Here is a 16,495-nt window from a genome sequence, read left to right as displayed (position 1 = left end):
AAAACTAACACTGATAGGAGGATAAATATAGGGCCGCGAAGCGGCCCATTAATGGCGCGGAGCGCCTTCAGGGGGTTGGGCCGCGTAGCGGCCAGGGGGCGTAGCCCCCTAGTAATTATCTATTTGCGATATACAATCCCGTATTTAGCGCTCGTAAACTACGGTCTTAACGGTCGGAACTGTAGTAGCGGCGCAGGGAAACCGAGAAACCACGCGGGAAACCTACTTCAATATTGAGCTTCCATCGCCTTGCTAAGGCGCAGGGATACAACTATTTGAACTCTTCGGAACGCGTGAGGTATCAAACCTCAATTGGAGGCGTTTTCGAATCTTCTGTTTTTACAAAACGAGATTTTCTGGTCCCATAATATTCGGAGCGTGGAAGAAAGGGAATGACTGATCTTCCGAGCTACTGCCACGGTTACGCGCGCATCCCCTTGATTTGGTTTCTTGTGCCTTACTTTTGTTCCAGTTAATTATGAGATCAAAATTTGCTCGGACGTGCTTTGGCTCTAATTTAAGCTTTACATACACATTTTTTATCGCAGTTCTTTGAATTTTACTGTTGATTTGAGTAACTTCTGAAATTCCTACCGCTTTCTTGTTTTTAATTCTTCCAAACAAATTATCCATTTGCTAAATACTAGCTTAGCTTGAGCGCCCTTATACTATACGGTCAAAACTGCAGTACCGGCAGAGGAAAAACCCGAAATGGCTAGCGGGAAAGCTGCTTCAATATTAATTTTCCGTCTTCTTAGTAAGGCGCAGGAATACAACTATTTGAACTCTCCGGAAGGCGTGAGGTATCACGCCTCAATTGAAGGCGTTTCCGAATCTTCTGTATTTACATGACGAGATTTTCCAAATTGTTTTGCATTATATTTTTGATTTGAGTACCCTTTATTATTCAGTTAAATTACTCCTGCTTCTTAATTTTTAATTATTCTGCAATAATTATCTATTTGCGATATACAATCCCGTCTTTAGCGCTCGTAAACTACCGTCTTAACGGTCGAAACTGCAGCAGCGGCGCAGGAAAACCGAGAAACCACGCGGGAAACCTACTTCAATATTAATCTTCCATCTTCTTAGTAGGGCGCAAGGATACAACTATTTGAACTCTCCAGAACGCGTGAGGTATCACACCTCAATTGAAGGCGTTTTTGAATCTTCTGTTTTTACAAAGCGCGTATCTGGTGAGCATTTTCCGCCATATTGAAAAAATTGCCTAAAAAGGCCTTTTTTTGCGTTTTTTTTATATATAGCGGCTACGCATGTGAAAAAGTCCCGGATTTAGTTAATGTTTTGAATAGCTGACATAATTTGGAAGAAAATGGTCTATGAAGACATATATGTAACAACAGCGGTTGCTGACATCCGCCATTTTTAGGGCAAACGCTTTTTTCGAATTCTAGAGCCCTCAAAAATGCCTCTGCAAAGTTTCAGACTTCCAGCGCAATTTTTCGGCGAGATATGAACTGAAAAACATGTTATTTGTAAAAACAGCGGATGTGAGAATCCACTGTTTTCCCCGGCCGGCGTGGCAGGACACTGTGGAAATTCGAACCCGCTTGCGATTACTGTCAGCCCACCGGCCATGGGCTGTAGTTGAAACTCAAATTACGAGGGGGACCCAAAAAAAACCGGAATTTCGCTGTAACTTGGCAACAATGGAAAATATTCGGGTTCCACCGCTAGGAGGTGTAACTAGGAGCTATGAAGAGTCACTAGGCCAAATTTCAACATCGTAGCACATTTTCTTTCCATTTTGGCGAGACTTGGCTTCAGGGGTGTTTGGCGACTTCGTAGTTTTTTAAGATAGGTGATTTTCATAGGCTCTGTGCGGCTAAACTTTGTCAATTTTTTAAGTGAATGTTGCAGAGAACATAATTTACCTATAACATAAGTGAACAAATGTTTTTCTTCGTTTTAAAGTGTGATTTATTGTTCGAACGTAGGCTGAACGCCAAGCGGTCGTCACCGGCTAGAGCGCAAAATAGGGGATCAATTCGGCAACAACGCGTTTTATGCCGAAATTTTTCACAGCAATGTTCTGAATATTTCTGTATTACATCCAAGTGATATCTGCTAGTAGACGAAACAATTTTTAACCATGTTCATTTACAAAAACGCGATTTATTTCATGTTTTCAGCGGCTCTAGCCGATGGCGATAGCGGTTTAGAGCCATACAGGGTTTCGGGCGATACAGACCATTTTGAAACTGAAAAAACCGTAATTACACTGAACTTTTTGATAAAGCTTGTCCTTTGGAAGCAGCACTTTAAAAGGTTAACAGAGAAAACCGTATTTTCATCGAGCAAGAGAGAAAAATTTGAGCTCTAAGTGTTGTTACTGAAATTGACTCATCTTAAAAAACTACGAAGTCGCCAAACACCCCTGAAGCCAAGTCTCGCCTAAATGGAAAGAAAATGTGCTACGATGTTGAAATTTAGCATAGTGACTCTTCATAGCTCCTAGTTACACCTCCTAGCGGTGGAACCCGAATATTTTCCATTGTTGCCAAGTTACAGCGAAATTCCGGTTTTTTTTGGGTCCCCCCTCGTATACGTATCGGGACCGTCTCGCCAGAATTGTTGAATTTTTGACTGATTTTATAATCTTTTCCTTGTTTTTGTTGTAAAAGATAAAAACGGTTTAGATTCTTGTTCAATTTTGTTAAATGACTCAGCATTGACTTACTTTTGGTTCATTTCAATCATTTCACCAGCCTTACCCTTCCTGAAAACTTTGTTTCATGCATAAAAAAGTATTTGCAGTAAAAATAGCGGATGTTACATTTTTTTTAAATCGCTGTTACTCATTCAATTTTTCACTTACATACATCGTAAAACGTGTGCTTTTTACCGGAAGAGTTGCTCTTCTTGAAAAACTTTATAAGAATCCTCTCGGTTCTACGGGCAGAAAAGTGCAAAGCTTCAAAAACTTTAAACGCGACTTTCTCACAATGTGAAAACTCGACATCCGCTATTGTTACAGATAAGTCCTCATATGAATATGCTAGGTTTGCTCAAAAATTGAGGAACCTCGGATCTCGGAACTTTGGAACGCTTCGGAACTTGGCTGACCGCGGCAAGCCGGATCGCGCGTTGACGGGTGCGCCGCGAAAACGTGAATGGGCGCTATGTTCACGATGCTGTATCTTCCTCAATTTTTAAGCAAACCTAGCATATGTATACACCATTCTTTTAAATTATGTCAGCTATTCAAAACATTAACTAAATCCGGGACATTTTCTCATGCGTAGCCGCTATATCCAAAAAACCGCAAAAAAGGGCCTTTTTAGGCAATTTTTTCAAAATGGCGGAAAATGCTCACCAGATACGCGGTAGAAAACTTCAGATTCGGATTCAGCGACCCAAAACACATAAAATAAGCAAAAAAATCGCTGTGTACCCGAAATTCCAGGTAGCCTCATTTTTAGCTACCAGGCGCCTGGACTACCATGCCAACCGCCGCGCCGAGGGCGCTTCTCCTTTTCATCTCAAGTTCTCGTCATCATTGTTTTCTGCACCGCGCCATTTCAGGCCAAATTCTGTGTTCGGTTTCTCTCTTAGTCTTGACTCAACTAATTACAGGTGATGTCTCTTGTATCACCGAAAGACGAAAAAATTAGAAATTACTATACTCTCAGGAAATGAGAGTTTTTGTCGCCTTTTCTCGTTTGCAATTTTTTTTCTGAATCCGATTTTTTTGTACCTACATTTAAAAAAGTGCAAAATTTGCCGCCCCCTAAATTTGCCGCCATGGGCCGCGGCCCATGTGGCCACCCCCTAAATCGGGCCCTGGATTTTGGCGTGTAATCAGGAGAAAAATCAGTGAACTTTTCAGTTAAAACTGCCCGAAAAACCAATACTTGATAAGAATACAATACAGCGAGAAATTTTGCGACGCTGAGATGCAGTTACGAACTCTCGCGGCGGAAACGATGATAATACAGCGAGTAAAACGGACTTATCGGATTTTGGAGTCTGAAAATCGCGTTGCACAAGTCATAGTTTTTACGATTTTCAATGACCTTTGGTCAACTTTTTCCCATAATCCTATCACCCATTTCTTCTCTCATTATGTACAAATATTGGCAATGGAATTTAGTCATTTTGGTTTCTGCTTAAGGTTCAAGACAGTTGAAAATTCTCTCACTGCTGTTAAGTGTTCCCCTTTTTTCTCGTTTAACGCCTTGATTTTTGTTCGATACGTCTGAGACACGAGAGGGTAATGAATGTTGCCATCAAGGCACGCTAGGCTCAGAGGGTTAACTAGTCTTCCCGACTTTTCACGTCTAATCATGGACATTATACTGTTTTGAACTTACATTGATGAGAAATGGATCTCGAACTATTTAACCTAAAAATTATAAAATACGGAAGCCGATAGGGTTTGAATTACGATCTTTCAAAATACCGCGAAAGAAACTAACGTAGGTAGAAAAAATCGTGATTGATTTGGGTCAATCTTGGTGGATACGCGACGAGTTTGGCGTCACAGTACCTGTTTTTGCCTAACCGTTAAAATTAAGGCAAAAGACAGGGCGCGAGGCTCCGTGTCACACAATGCCAAGCGAGCATAAGAAAGACGGCATTGTCCGCCTTCGATTGAAGGAAAGGCAAAATCGGACTCAACTCGTTCGGACGAATAGTCATATTCTTACAGGCTGACCAGCGTGCTTCATCTTCTTGCGAACCTTTTCATAGTTTCAATAAGAACTGAACACGGCTGGCGTGCGTAAAGACTGCCTATAAATTACGACAGCCACTTTGTTCATATTTTTGACCCCTTCCTCCTTCATGTCAACCCCCCCCCCCCCCCCCTCACTCTCAACCACCATAAAGGGATTTTTCAGCTGGTCATGAACTACCGCTTCCCCTAAATACTCAACTGTACAAGAAGAAAAAAAAAAAAGAAGAAAAAAACTGCTTGAAGAGAGAAATAAGTCGGAAAAACGGGTTTGTTCGTTACCTGGAACAGCTTCAATTGTAACTGCGCGCAAGTCGCTAGGAATTTCATGGTGGCCGTGGCAACGGTCAAAGTGTGCGATGGTAACGTCTGCGGGGCTCCCTGGTGGAGCAACATGCCGTACAAAAGAGAGACGGCCCCCATAAGTTCGGTGTCTTTCAGTTTCTCTAAAAGACGGGTTCCGTTTTCCGGACACCTGGAACGCGTTAGAGACAGTGTTAGTTGGATGACAATATTAAGCGCTCAGCCGATAGGCAGCGCTTTTTCATTTCGACTTGCCTCTAGAGTACTAGTATACTAGTGCTAATGCGTTTAAATGGCGCACCAGCTCATCGATGTGTAGGCTTTTTGGGGGGGTCCATTTTTAAAATAAATAAAGCTGTGAAAACCGTATTTTATGCTTTTAACGTAATGCGCAGGTAGTTTCGATCGTTTGCCTATAAGAAAATTCCTTAGCGGTAGAGTAATTCTTATCGAAATTGATCGTTGAAAATAAATGAAGCCTAAAAAAACGCGCCTGATGAGCTCAACGGTGACTATCATTTTCGGGAAACGAAAAAAACGCGTTTACGGTTTCCTTGGTAACCATTGTTTGCTATCAGCTGATGTTTTATTTCCATTTCCCAGCCAAGTCGACGGAGTTTATACTTCCTTTCTTCACTAAATGCATTGACTAACACCTGAGCGCTTTTCTAATACGACAGTATTAGAACTTTCCCGCTTGTTTTTTTATTAGTTGGAGCAAGAACGCGAACCTGAGATATTTGGAAAACATGAGGTGTGTTCGCTTCGAAGCGACGGCATTTCGAAGTACTGCGCGTAAGTCCGTTTAGGAACTTGTTGACAGATACGCTTGATCCAGCGGTAATCAGCTTGTTACGTGAGCTTATTGCAAAACGTTATATTTCGATAGTGCATTGAACGAGAAGGGACCACACGATCGCCGCGTACACCAATCTGCCAATGAGTTCATGTAGGCACTTACGCACCGTTTTCTAAACACGCAATCGCTTTGAAGCCGAGACTAAAAGTCTTGTAAGCCTTAATCAAATAGTTAACAAGCTTCCTTTTTTGAATAGTGTCGTCCAAATAAGCTATGTGAAGAGCACAATCAAAAAAATACAGATCACGAGGAAGGACGTATTTCTACACACGTGGTGCTTAGGTTTACGACTTAATCATTCTACAGAAGTGAGTTGCAAGGGGGCGCGATTAAAGAAATGTTTTTAAAAAAATTTCCTTCGAAATAAAGAGCCTTGAAATTTTTGAACGGCTCATTGACCACACGCGTGGTGCAAAATACATCTGAAGAATCTGAACCTCACCTGGTTTCAGCTAGGGTGCTCAAAAACTGAATCAAAGATAACAGGAACTGAGCTACGTCTGGAAGATCGTCTATTGGGTTCCGGACAGTGCCGCAGTACCCGGTCAACTTGTCGGTGATACCTACGCTGACGATATAACTGAAACAATCCGGGGGGGAAACAGGCATTTATAATATAATTATTTCATCATAGGCGTAGCTAGGCCATTTTGCTGGGGGGGGGCCTGGCCCCCCACCACCGGGGGGTCTGGGGGGTATGGAATACCCCCCAGGTCAGCGGGGGGTCGGGGGGCCTCCCCCGGAAAATTTTTGAAATTTTAACTCTATTTGAGCGCATCTCGAGGCACTTGTGGCGTTAATCTTCCTTCAATTTCTGCATAAAATTCACCCAGTTTTATGCATTTTAAGGTTAAAATACTTTGAAATTGTTGCATTCAACAGGCTATTCCATTTATTTTCTCACTTTTAACCACTCATTTGTGTGAAAATTGCGAAATAAATGTTTAGTGAATGCCAGAATCATTGTTCTGTATTAGGAAAAGCCCATGCAAAGTAAAATATAATATAATGAGCAAGACGTAACTATGAACGAATGAGCATTTGTCATGTACCAAAAAATAAAGATATGAATTATGAATTAGAAAAAAATCGATTGCATCCAGATTTTTTAGAGCAATTCAACTGAATAATGAACAGAGAAGAAAAAACTAACCGTTCGAGCGCGAGATTTTAAGTAAAAACTATGTGCATTAAGAGTGATAAATTTCATTGATTCATAATTTTATTTTACACTCTGATTTTTCCTCGTTAATTAGAGGTAATTGTGTTGCGCTCTGCGGGGAAACTTTGGGAAACATTTTACATAGCTTTCTCCTTCAATTCGGAAGATAGGCATCCTCTCACGGGCCACGGCGACAGAGACTTACCGTTAAAGATGGTGTTTTTGCACCATCCAGAATTTCTGGGGGGGCCAGATGATACTATTTCCAATTTTGGGGGGGGGCCAGGCCCCCCCTGGCCCCCCCTTCCTACGCCACTGTAATTTCATTTCATGATAAACATCGTGTAAAAGCCGAAGGCTAACAATGGGCAAATAACTGACTTTATTCTAACAATTAAGTCACAATGGTTACCAAAAAAGGAGAGCAAATTTCAAGGAAAAGTGCCCCTTTGACATGGATCAACGAAACAGGAGACAAAGTTTAGGCACGGATCTAGGCGCGCTAAAACGGATCTTGCGGGCGGGGATTTCAGACATAGATCTGGATCTTGCTAGAAAGGCTACCATTGGTTTTGCGACCTAAAATGTTACAACTACGCAAAGATCATCTCCAACCCAAATGAACGACCGCTGTTTGGCGCAATGCGTGAAGTATTCATGCAGTCTTGTAGGCGCTATGCGTTTCAAACCGACTGCTGCTGGCTGCAGTGTGTTTGACGCAATGCGTGAAGTATTCATGCAGTAGGCGCTATGCGTTTCAAGCCGACTGCTGCTGACTGCAGTGTGTTTGACGCAATGCGTGAAGTATTCATGCAGTCTTGTAGGCGCTACGCGTTTCATGCCGACCGCCGCACCGAGGGCTTCTTTTTTTCATCTCAGTCCTCGTCATCATTGCTCTCTGCGCCGCTCCGCTCAAGGTCAAAGTGCGTGTTTGGTTTCTCTCTTAACTCGACTAATTAAATGTGTTGTCTCTTGTATCACCGAAAGACGACGAAATTAGAAATTACTATTCTTTTACTCCCAGGAAATGAGAGATTTTGTCGCCTTTTCTCGTTTGTAATTTATTTTCTGAATCTGATTTTTCCTACTTTTTTTTATACCTACATTCAAGAAGATTGCAAAATTTGCCGCCCCCTACATTTTGCCGCCATGGGTCGCGACCCATCCATGTGGCCATCCCCTCAATCCGGCCCTGGTTCCGAGATAAAACTACTCATAAAGTCAGGGAACATGTAAACTGCCACACAATACGTCGTTTCCATTACGAAAGAGCGTGACTACATTTCAATGTTGCCAGATTCTTCCGTGCAAATTGTATTTTTACCGCGAAAATTTTGAGAATTTCTGACTGTAAATTTCACTAATTTTTACTTTCTCGCTCCCTTAGGATAGAGAGGAAGTATTGTTTTTTTTTATTTCATGCGAAAATCAGACAAATTTTCGACGAAAAATATGTCGAAAAATATATTCTCGTAAAAAATAGAATTGTTTGAGTCGATTTTGCAACATTGCGATGTAGTTACGTTCTTACGTGCGGGAAACGACGAATAGGGGTACTGACACAAGGATTGCCGACCTCCCACTTTTCCACTTTGTCCCGAGTTTTTTTGTTTTTTCAACTTCCGCAGAGGATACATTCGTTCTGCTCGATGACGTCAAATTAGGACGACTCGATTTTAAATAAGTGGTATGGTGCTCATGCTAGTTGGCTCACTGGACATTTCTCTAATCTTTGAAATTCCATTGCGATACAATTCCTGTAAAACGGCTGGACATTGCTTCAATGCCATTTGAATTTTCGGAACTTCAGGATAGTCCCCGGATATCCCCACCCGAGACAAGAGTTCCTCCAGGGCCCCTTGAATGTGCCCCCCCCCCCCCCAGGCGCAATGTTTAGTTCCCTCCATGATTGCCACCATGCACTAACACGTCTGCTGTGTAACCGAAGAGAGCAGTAAGTCCAAAAAGAAGGTTTGGAGAAAATAGACGTAGTATAAAAAAAACCTCGTTCCCCAATACGTTTTAGATAATCATCTAAAACTCTACTATGTTGTATGTATGTGTTAGAATGGTAAACAGCAGAAAAGCTTACTGTTTTGCTCACAACATTAGTAAGTACGGCTATAATCTCACGAGGCGTAGTGGACTTGCTGCTGTTTTTCCGTCCATTTCGTCACTCCTCTTACACAAGGGAGTATCTCAATATCCATGTCAGCATATACATTATGGCTTCCCAAGACTCAAGCGGAAATCAAGATACGACCTTCCGCCAGATGAGTGACGATTTTTGCGAACTAACTCCCCCACAACTTCGTATCTTGCAGAGGCGGAGAACATTGTTGTTCTAGCGGGATTGCTAAGTTCAGTATTATTATATTCGTGAAATTTTGAAGAAAACTTAATTCCTAAAATTCATTCGATACTTTTCTCTTCAGTAACAGACAGGGGATTTTCCTCTTCAGTAACAGACAGGGGATTTTCCTCTTCAGTGACAGACAGGGTATCTGCTGCACTTCAAAATGAACTTGGCGTTCGGATGAATTTTTTCCTCTGACGTATGCACAAGTAGGAACCAACAATCTAAAGACAAATCTGTGACACGCCAACATCAACTTGGATAAAATTCATCACCCAGTCAGATTACTAAACAGGACAAGGAACAGGATTAGGAACAGTCAGATTACTAAATCTGGCTACGATGGTAATTATTTAATTGTTTAGGAATTGAGTACTAAAAATAAATATATTAAATTTGGAGTTTATAACTAAAAAAAATTGATAACTTTTGGTTTGAGCATGTATAAAAATAAAATTAAAATTAGATTTAAAAAAAAAAAAAAAAAAAAAAAAAAAAAAAAAATTACATACGTATAAAAAAAAAAAACCTTGAAAAGAGAGGAGAAAAGAGAGAGATAAAAATCTTACCTAACTACATCTGGAATTCTGGAGGTAACATCACTATCTATTGTTTCATCGTTGACTGGTTGCGAAATGATGGTTGACACAAGCTTCATCAACGATCCTGCAATATTAAAAACAATTGAAAGAAAATCCTCAAATTGATTCCACTATTTAAGAGCAATGATGGATCCAGAGGGGGGCCATGGTGAAATGACCCACCCTCAGGCCAAAAAAAGAGGATAGAAAGAAAAGAAAGGAAGGAAAGAGATAAGAAAAGTAAGGGTGGCATACCCAAAAATTTAGTATGGCAGTTTAAGGACCTTATTTGTGTTTTTTTTTTTCTTCTTTGGGGGCTAGAGGAAGAAGGTAGCTTGTTTGTTACCTAAAATATATTGTTCAGTTTCATGTCCCTACCCTTGTATCCTACTCTTCATATGAAATTGTGAGAGTAACACATAACGTATAACGCCTAAGATGCAAAACACCTCCAGGGGTTGGACCGCCGCGCAGTCAGAGGACTATACTAGTCTTCAGTACTTTTCCTTAATACTTGGCATTCAAGAAAAATTACGGTAAAGAGGTGAAGTCCGTCAATTTTGACTTACCAGCAATGTTGTCAACGGGTGGAACTTCAAGGACAGGTGAGGGTTTATCAGAGAAACTATCTGGAATTAAGATCTAGAACACACATAAACAAATAATTAATAATTTTATTTTTGACGGGGAATTTTATTTTGATTAACAACTTGTATTGTACAAACATATGGTAGGTAACTAGATTCAAGTTTCATAAAAATATTATTTTCCTTCTCATGCACAATACTTGTGAACTTGCTCAGAGAAAGGCAAGTACGATGAGAAAAAAGTTTCATTGAGCAGAATAATGAAATTAATATACATAGTCGCTAAAAAATTCATGTAAACTTAGGTTTTTTTGTAAATATGAGGTTCAAATTTACAACTTTTATAATCACTAGTTTCTCACTTATGAGTTGACTTTATGCATCTATTATTTTTCACGTGAGAATTCATATGAAGTTTTGAAGAGGACATGAGTGTTGCAATACTTAATTTTTAACCTTGTGTAAATGCCTGTTTAGATTCAGCATGCAACCATGAGGGATTAAAATCAAAAAATAAAACACAGACTTACATTTAACCGATTGTACAGAACATCTAAGAGAAGAGCAATTTTGTTCGACAACAGAACAAATTTGGAATTTTCAATGCTATTCTGACATGCATAAAGGTAAGTGGTGGCAATTGTGACGAAGCATCTGTAAAAGAAAAAGTAACTGGAATGAACCTGTTCATCATCATTACAAACATATCATTTAAATTCTTATCACTACTTATCACTAAGTTTTTGTAGGGTTACCAGAAATCAATAATTACTATAGCTGCCATAATGATTACAAGCATCCTGACCATGTGACTTTCCTGGAGAAATTGTAATATAATCTGTTCATTCTTTCAAAGAAACAGAGTACATAGCTGATATTATGCGAGACATTTCTCTGAGTTTTTAATAGAATGATGAATTAAATACAAATTTATGATTTCCCTGAGTATTTATTATTTAAATCCCCTGAGGTGACACTGAGAATCCTCTTCTTTTGGGGGTTTTCCTGCAAAATTTCCAACACTTTTCGCAAATACATGATGCATGGTAAATACTCACTTGAGAGGTAAAAATGAAAACATTGACTTAGGAACACAAATGGCTAGATCCAACAGATTTGATAGACATGTGAAACCTTGGAGTTCTCGGAAAATACTTTGATCCGCAGATTCCTGAGAAGAAAAGAATTCAGAGTTAGATCAAAAGAAAATTGAGATAGTTAGAGTGTAACAGGAGCTTTGAGTCGTGAGTGTAAAATATAAACAAATTTGATCATATTCTATACGTGATTGCACCTTTATTATTATGGGTTTTGATAAAGATTAATATCTGATTGCAATACCGTAAATCATATGGTGAACTTTCAATTTGATAATACCTATCTTTTTGCTATGGATGAGTCAAATGTACTAAATCGCACCAAACATACATATACTGGTAACTTTTCATGGAAGTTTGTCTAGCAAGTTCTGTGTCAACCTCATTTTTTGCTTGCTTGAGTGTGACTGATTTTTAACTCTTTTGAGGTCTGATATAAATTCAAAATGCTGACAACTACGATAAATAAGTGCACATCAATTTCATTTCAGACAGAGTGATTTGTAATCTTGGCATAATTTATTCAGAAAATATAGAGGTATGAAAGATAAACTGACAAACCTTCTTATCAAATATTCGACACAATTCATTCAAATTCCTTTCTAGCAGAGTAATTGCGTTGTCTGGCCATAAACCAACTCCTTGTGTTGAGACTAACTTCCCGATGTCCTTCACGCACTTTGATAACCGGCTTTTGTTGGGAGAGTCAGTTTTCTTACTCACAGATTCGCTTTTCAATTTTGCCAAGTACTCCTCGCCTCTGGAATAATTATCAACAACAATTGGATACTATTAGATATTGGAGTACAACAAAACTATATCCTAACCATATTTCAACACAAGGTAGATTCCAAATTTCTTACATACATCTCCAGTAATCTGAGTCAGGGCTGGACAATCAATGTACCTGGATTGGAGAATTACGTTACATCCTGTTTACCTCATCCTAGAGTCCCATTGTTAGGTAAACAAGTCACCTTATTGGAGACAGTCGCTGACAATTCTAGAAACATTTTCACGACTTTTAAAAGAGTAAAATATAATCATACCATCAACTTTCTACATTGAACACCAATACTTACCTTACAAGCAGGCCCGCCACAAGGGGGGGGATACTGGGTCCTCGGTAGCGGGGCCCGGGCCCTGGAGGGGCCCGTGACGCAGGGGACAAACCACTACGAATTCATGTGTAACCCTTGTCTCGTAAGGAAAAGTGAAAAAATTACCCTAAAAATTCTGCAAAAGGTGAATAAAGTTTCAAATACACGCTAGGGCACTATAAAATTTGTCTTACTTTTTTAGAGATTTCTATCTATTTTCAAGATTTTGAGTATCTGTAGAATGATATTTTTAGTAACTGCGTTTCATTTTCTTCCGTTGTCGGATGCTAAGGGGCTCCTGTCCGGGCATCCTTGACTTCAATGGCTCAACTCCCTTGCCATAGACGTACGAAAGGGGAGTCCAGGGGGGCCCGGCTCCCTCTGGAATTGAAAAGTATCATCTGCCCCCCTCAAAAAAAAAAAAAAAATTATAGATGTTTTGAATGCAACAATTCGAAGTTATTCGGTGCTGAAAGTAAAAAAGAAGGCGTAATTATTCTGCAGAAATTGATGGAAAATCTCCATCATAAGAGCTTCAAAATGGGTCCAAATAGATTTAAAATTTCAAAAATTTCCCGGGGAGGCCCCCCCCCCCCCCCCGTGCTAGGGGCCCGGGCCAGAAAACTGGTACCAGGGCCCGAGATAGGATGTGGCGGGCCTGCTTACAAGGCTTTTTTAATTTTACTGAACTTGCTAATACTAAGTACTAGAAACGAATTGTGGTTTGACAATTGTGGTAATTTTTTTTTTCCTTCCTTTGTGGAAAGATGTATATATCATAATTTTGAAGATTTTAAACATATAATCTTTTCTCCCACCAGCAAACATGTCTGTAGCCATTATATTGTTGTGACACATTAAGGGCTTTGAAAAGTACATACCTAGAGTTCAACTTCGCTTTGATTTTCTTACACCTCTTGCGGACAGCTTTCAATTTTTCCTGGGTCTGTCTATTGTTAGCTTCTGTTATTTCATCAGGGGCAACAATGATAAAAGAGTTCTCATCACACTCTCCACCTTTTTGCACTTTCTTAACGGCGTCTAAATGTGGTTTTCCTCTTAGGTGAGACAGTAAAAATACTTCGGAATCGATTAGAACCTTACAAACAGTGCAATACTTTTTCTTTTCATATGGGACCAATTGAGGTGCTATGTCATCACCTACACTGCGCTGCATTCCAAACTCAAGAGCTCTTTGTCGGATGAGCTCAATATTTTCTTCATGCCTACGAGCAGATTCTTCTTGTTTTTGCTGAATTTTCTTTTGCAATTCCTCCACGTTTGCCAACTGAGCCGCTTGAAGAGCTAGAAGTCTGTCTTCACGGTCTTTTGCCTTTTCCCTCGCTAGCTCTTGTCGCTCTTTTTCCTTCTCTTGCTGTTCTTGGTGTATCCTTTCTTCTCTAATGCGTCGCCTCTCCTGCATCTTTTCCAACTTTTCTTGTCTTTCAGCTTCTAGTGCTTTTTTCCTTTCTTCAACCGCTGCTTCTTTTGCTGCTTTCTCTTCTAATTTTCTCTGTCGTTCTTCAATGATACCTTGTAACCTAAAAATAGAAAGCAGAATAAGTTCTCATTTGCATAAAATCTTAAAATTAAAAAAATTCGAAAAAAATAATTGATGCAGAACAATCCAAAACAACGGTCTACTAAAAAAGAGAAGACGAAGGAAAGAAATCTTCAAGGGCTCCACTAGGGAAAATGTTAAGTATTTTTCTGGCTCAGAACATGTAAAATTAAAAAGGTAATTTCTTGGAAAGTCATGATAAAATGAATATAAAGGCTAAAAGTAGAGAAGCTTTTAAATGAATTCAGCAATGAACACTTATACTCCCAAAATAGGCTCAATAAAGTCAACTTAGATAGTGGTCAGGGTCACTTGTCAGTGTCACAAAAAAGTGGTTGATTTTTACTCATAGATTGGCTTAATAGAATAAAAAAACACCAAAGCTCCAAGTTGAACCAAAAGGAGCTAGCTTATTAAATTATTGACCTCAGTCTCAACATTAGGCACTATTTAATTTGAGAAAACTTCACTTCCAGCACTAGGTGCGCAGTCTTTGCGTTCTTGACTTAAACATACCTTTCTTCTTGTTCTTGACAAAGAGCCAGAAAATCATGTCTCTTGTTTTGTGCCTCCAACTCATTAATAAATGCAATTTCTTTCAGTTTCTCTTCCTCATCGTGCGCTTTTCGCCGAATGCAGCTCAGATGTTGGTTCCGATTTTCTTCTGCCTTCTTCAACTTCAACTCAATTCGACAACGCCGCTCCTCCGCAAGCTGATTCTGAGCAGATTTTACCTCCTCAACTTTATTCAATAACCAACGGAGTTTGGAAGATTTCTTTTGAAGAAGCTCTTGTCGTTTCTTCTGGGCTCTGGCTTGCCGTGCTTGATGACGGTTGATTGCATCAGGAATTGTCCGCCGTCTTGATGGTGATGATAGCTTTTGATGAAGCTCAAGTGCTCGGCCTGGTGAGCGGGCTACAATTTCTTCGAGCTGCTCCAAAGTTTTCATTCTTTCACCCCAACTTAATCCTGTGCTGCTCGTGTCCATAGCCATTAGCGTTTCGAGCTTATCTAAAGCTTCCATCTGATCTGCCCACGGCATGCCCATTAACATAGATCTATACCTGAAGAAGAAAAAACATACTAATTGAGTCTTATACTGTGCAACTTATAGGAACACTGACAGAATCTGATGAATACATATAATTTTACAGAGGCAAATTGCTTATAACGCACTATTTTGGGATTTTTTGACCCTCCACCCCCATTTTAATGCTTTGTAACGCAACCCTGGACCCACCTTTGATAATTACGTGATGCTTATCAGACCCCTCCTCCCCCTAAGATCTTAAACATTTTGGGAAACTGTTAAATATACATCAGATACAGATAAAATTTGAATTATTTTGATTGAAACAGTAAAAAATCAAGTCAAAGAAAGATTGTGCAAACTTTCATGAGATTTGGTGCTTTTTTTAAGAATAGAGAAGGATACTACTACTCCCTCTGCCTCGAAACTCAGCGTAACGCAGGCTCATACCCCCTTCTCCCTGAAGAGCGTTACGTAATTTAAGAACGTGCCCTCCGTCGATGATGAGGAACTTCATTAGTGCCTCGCTTAGGCAATGATTACGGAAGATCTCATTGCGCAAAACATTACCTATAGGATATTTTAAAGTGGATTCATGTAATATGCTGTTTATGATTAAACATCCTCCAGTGGTCATTGTATCATGTAGCCAATAGAGTCTATTAGCTACTGCAAAATAGCAGAATTAAACTAAAATTGAGAGGCCTTGAACATCAACAGAAAAAATGAAGAAATAACACGAAAAATCTCCAAAAAAAAAAAAAATTCAGCGGTTCAGCTTAAAATTGCATGACTTGATACAGGTTTTCTGCCCTTCAGCATGCAGGAGGCCGATTCTATTTAGGAATTTAGAAATTAATGTAACTATTCTACTGAGTTGAGGGAAAAAAATCAACGGTAAAAGTGCAAAACCACATATCTCCGTTTAAGACATTGCAGACTTCCTACAATACTTTACTTTTTCTTTGGAAACTAGTCAAAGTAATTTCTTGAAAACTTCCTTGATTTTTCTTCTCTGTTGAAAGAATATTCTGCATACATTTCGAGCTATAAAGCTTGATTTTCTTCATAAAAATTAATCAAGAGTGTAAATTTTGAAGCATTGCAAAAGAGAAACGTCGTTTCGCACTTTGGTCATCAAAATACTAAAACAAAGAAAATG

The 16,495-nt window shown here is 39.6% G+C and overlaps 1 protein-coding gene across 1 annotated transcript in view; it reads right to left on the bottom strand.

Moving 5' to 3' along the window:
- ssp3 (short spindle 3) overlaps positions 1–16,495 on the bottom strand; it is a 44,819-nt gene that overhangs the window by 19,439 nt on the left and 8,885 nt on the right. Inside the window, exons 10-18 of the mRNA XM_019052106.2 lie at positions 14,819–15,367; positions 13,623–14,282; positions 12,203–12,401; positions 11,603–11,715; positions 11,075–11,198; positions 10,527–10,599; positions 9,946–10,042; positions 6,301–6,438; positions 4,979–5,171 (exon numbers count right to left, since the gene is read on the bottom strand). Coding sequence (XP_018907651.2) covers positions 4,979–5,171; positions 6,301–6,438; positions 9,946–10,042; positions 10,527–10,599; positions 11,075–11,198; positions 11,603–11,715; positions 12,203–12,401; positions 13,623–14,282; positions 14,819–15,367 — 2,146 coding nt within the window. The remainder of the gene's footprint in view (positions 1–4,978; positions 5,172–6,300; positions 6,439–9,945; positions 10,043–10,526; positions 10,600–11,074; positions 11,199–11,602; positions 11,716–12,202; positions 12,402–13,622; positions 14,283–14,818; positions 15,368–16,495) is intronic.

The sequence above is a fragment of the Bemisia tabaci genome, chromosome 5 (assembly GCF_918797505.1).
Source record: "Bemisia tabaci chromosome 5, PGI_BMITA_v3".
Taxonomy (NCBI): domain Eukaryota; kingdom Metazoa; phylum Arthropoda; class Insecta; order Hemiptera; family Aleyrodidae; genus Bemisia; species Bemisia tabaci.
This window is presented reverse-complemented; position numbering and strand designations above follow the sequence as displayed.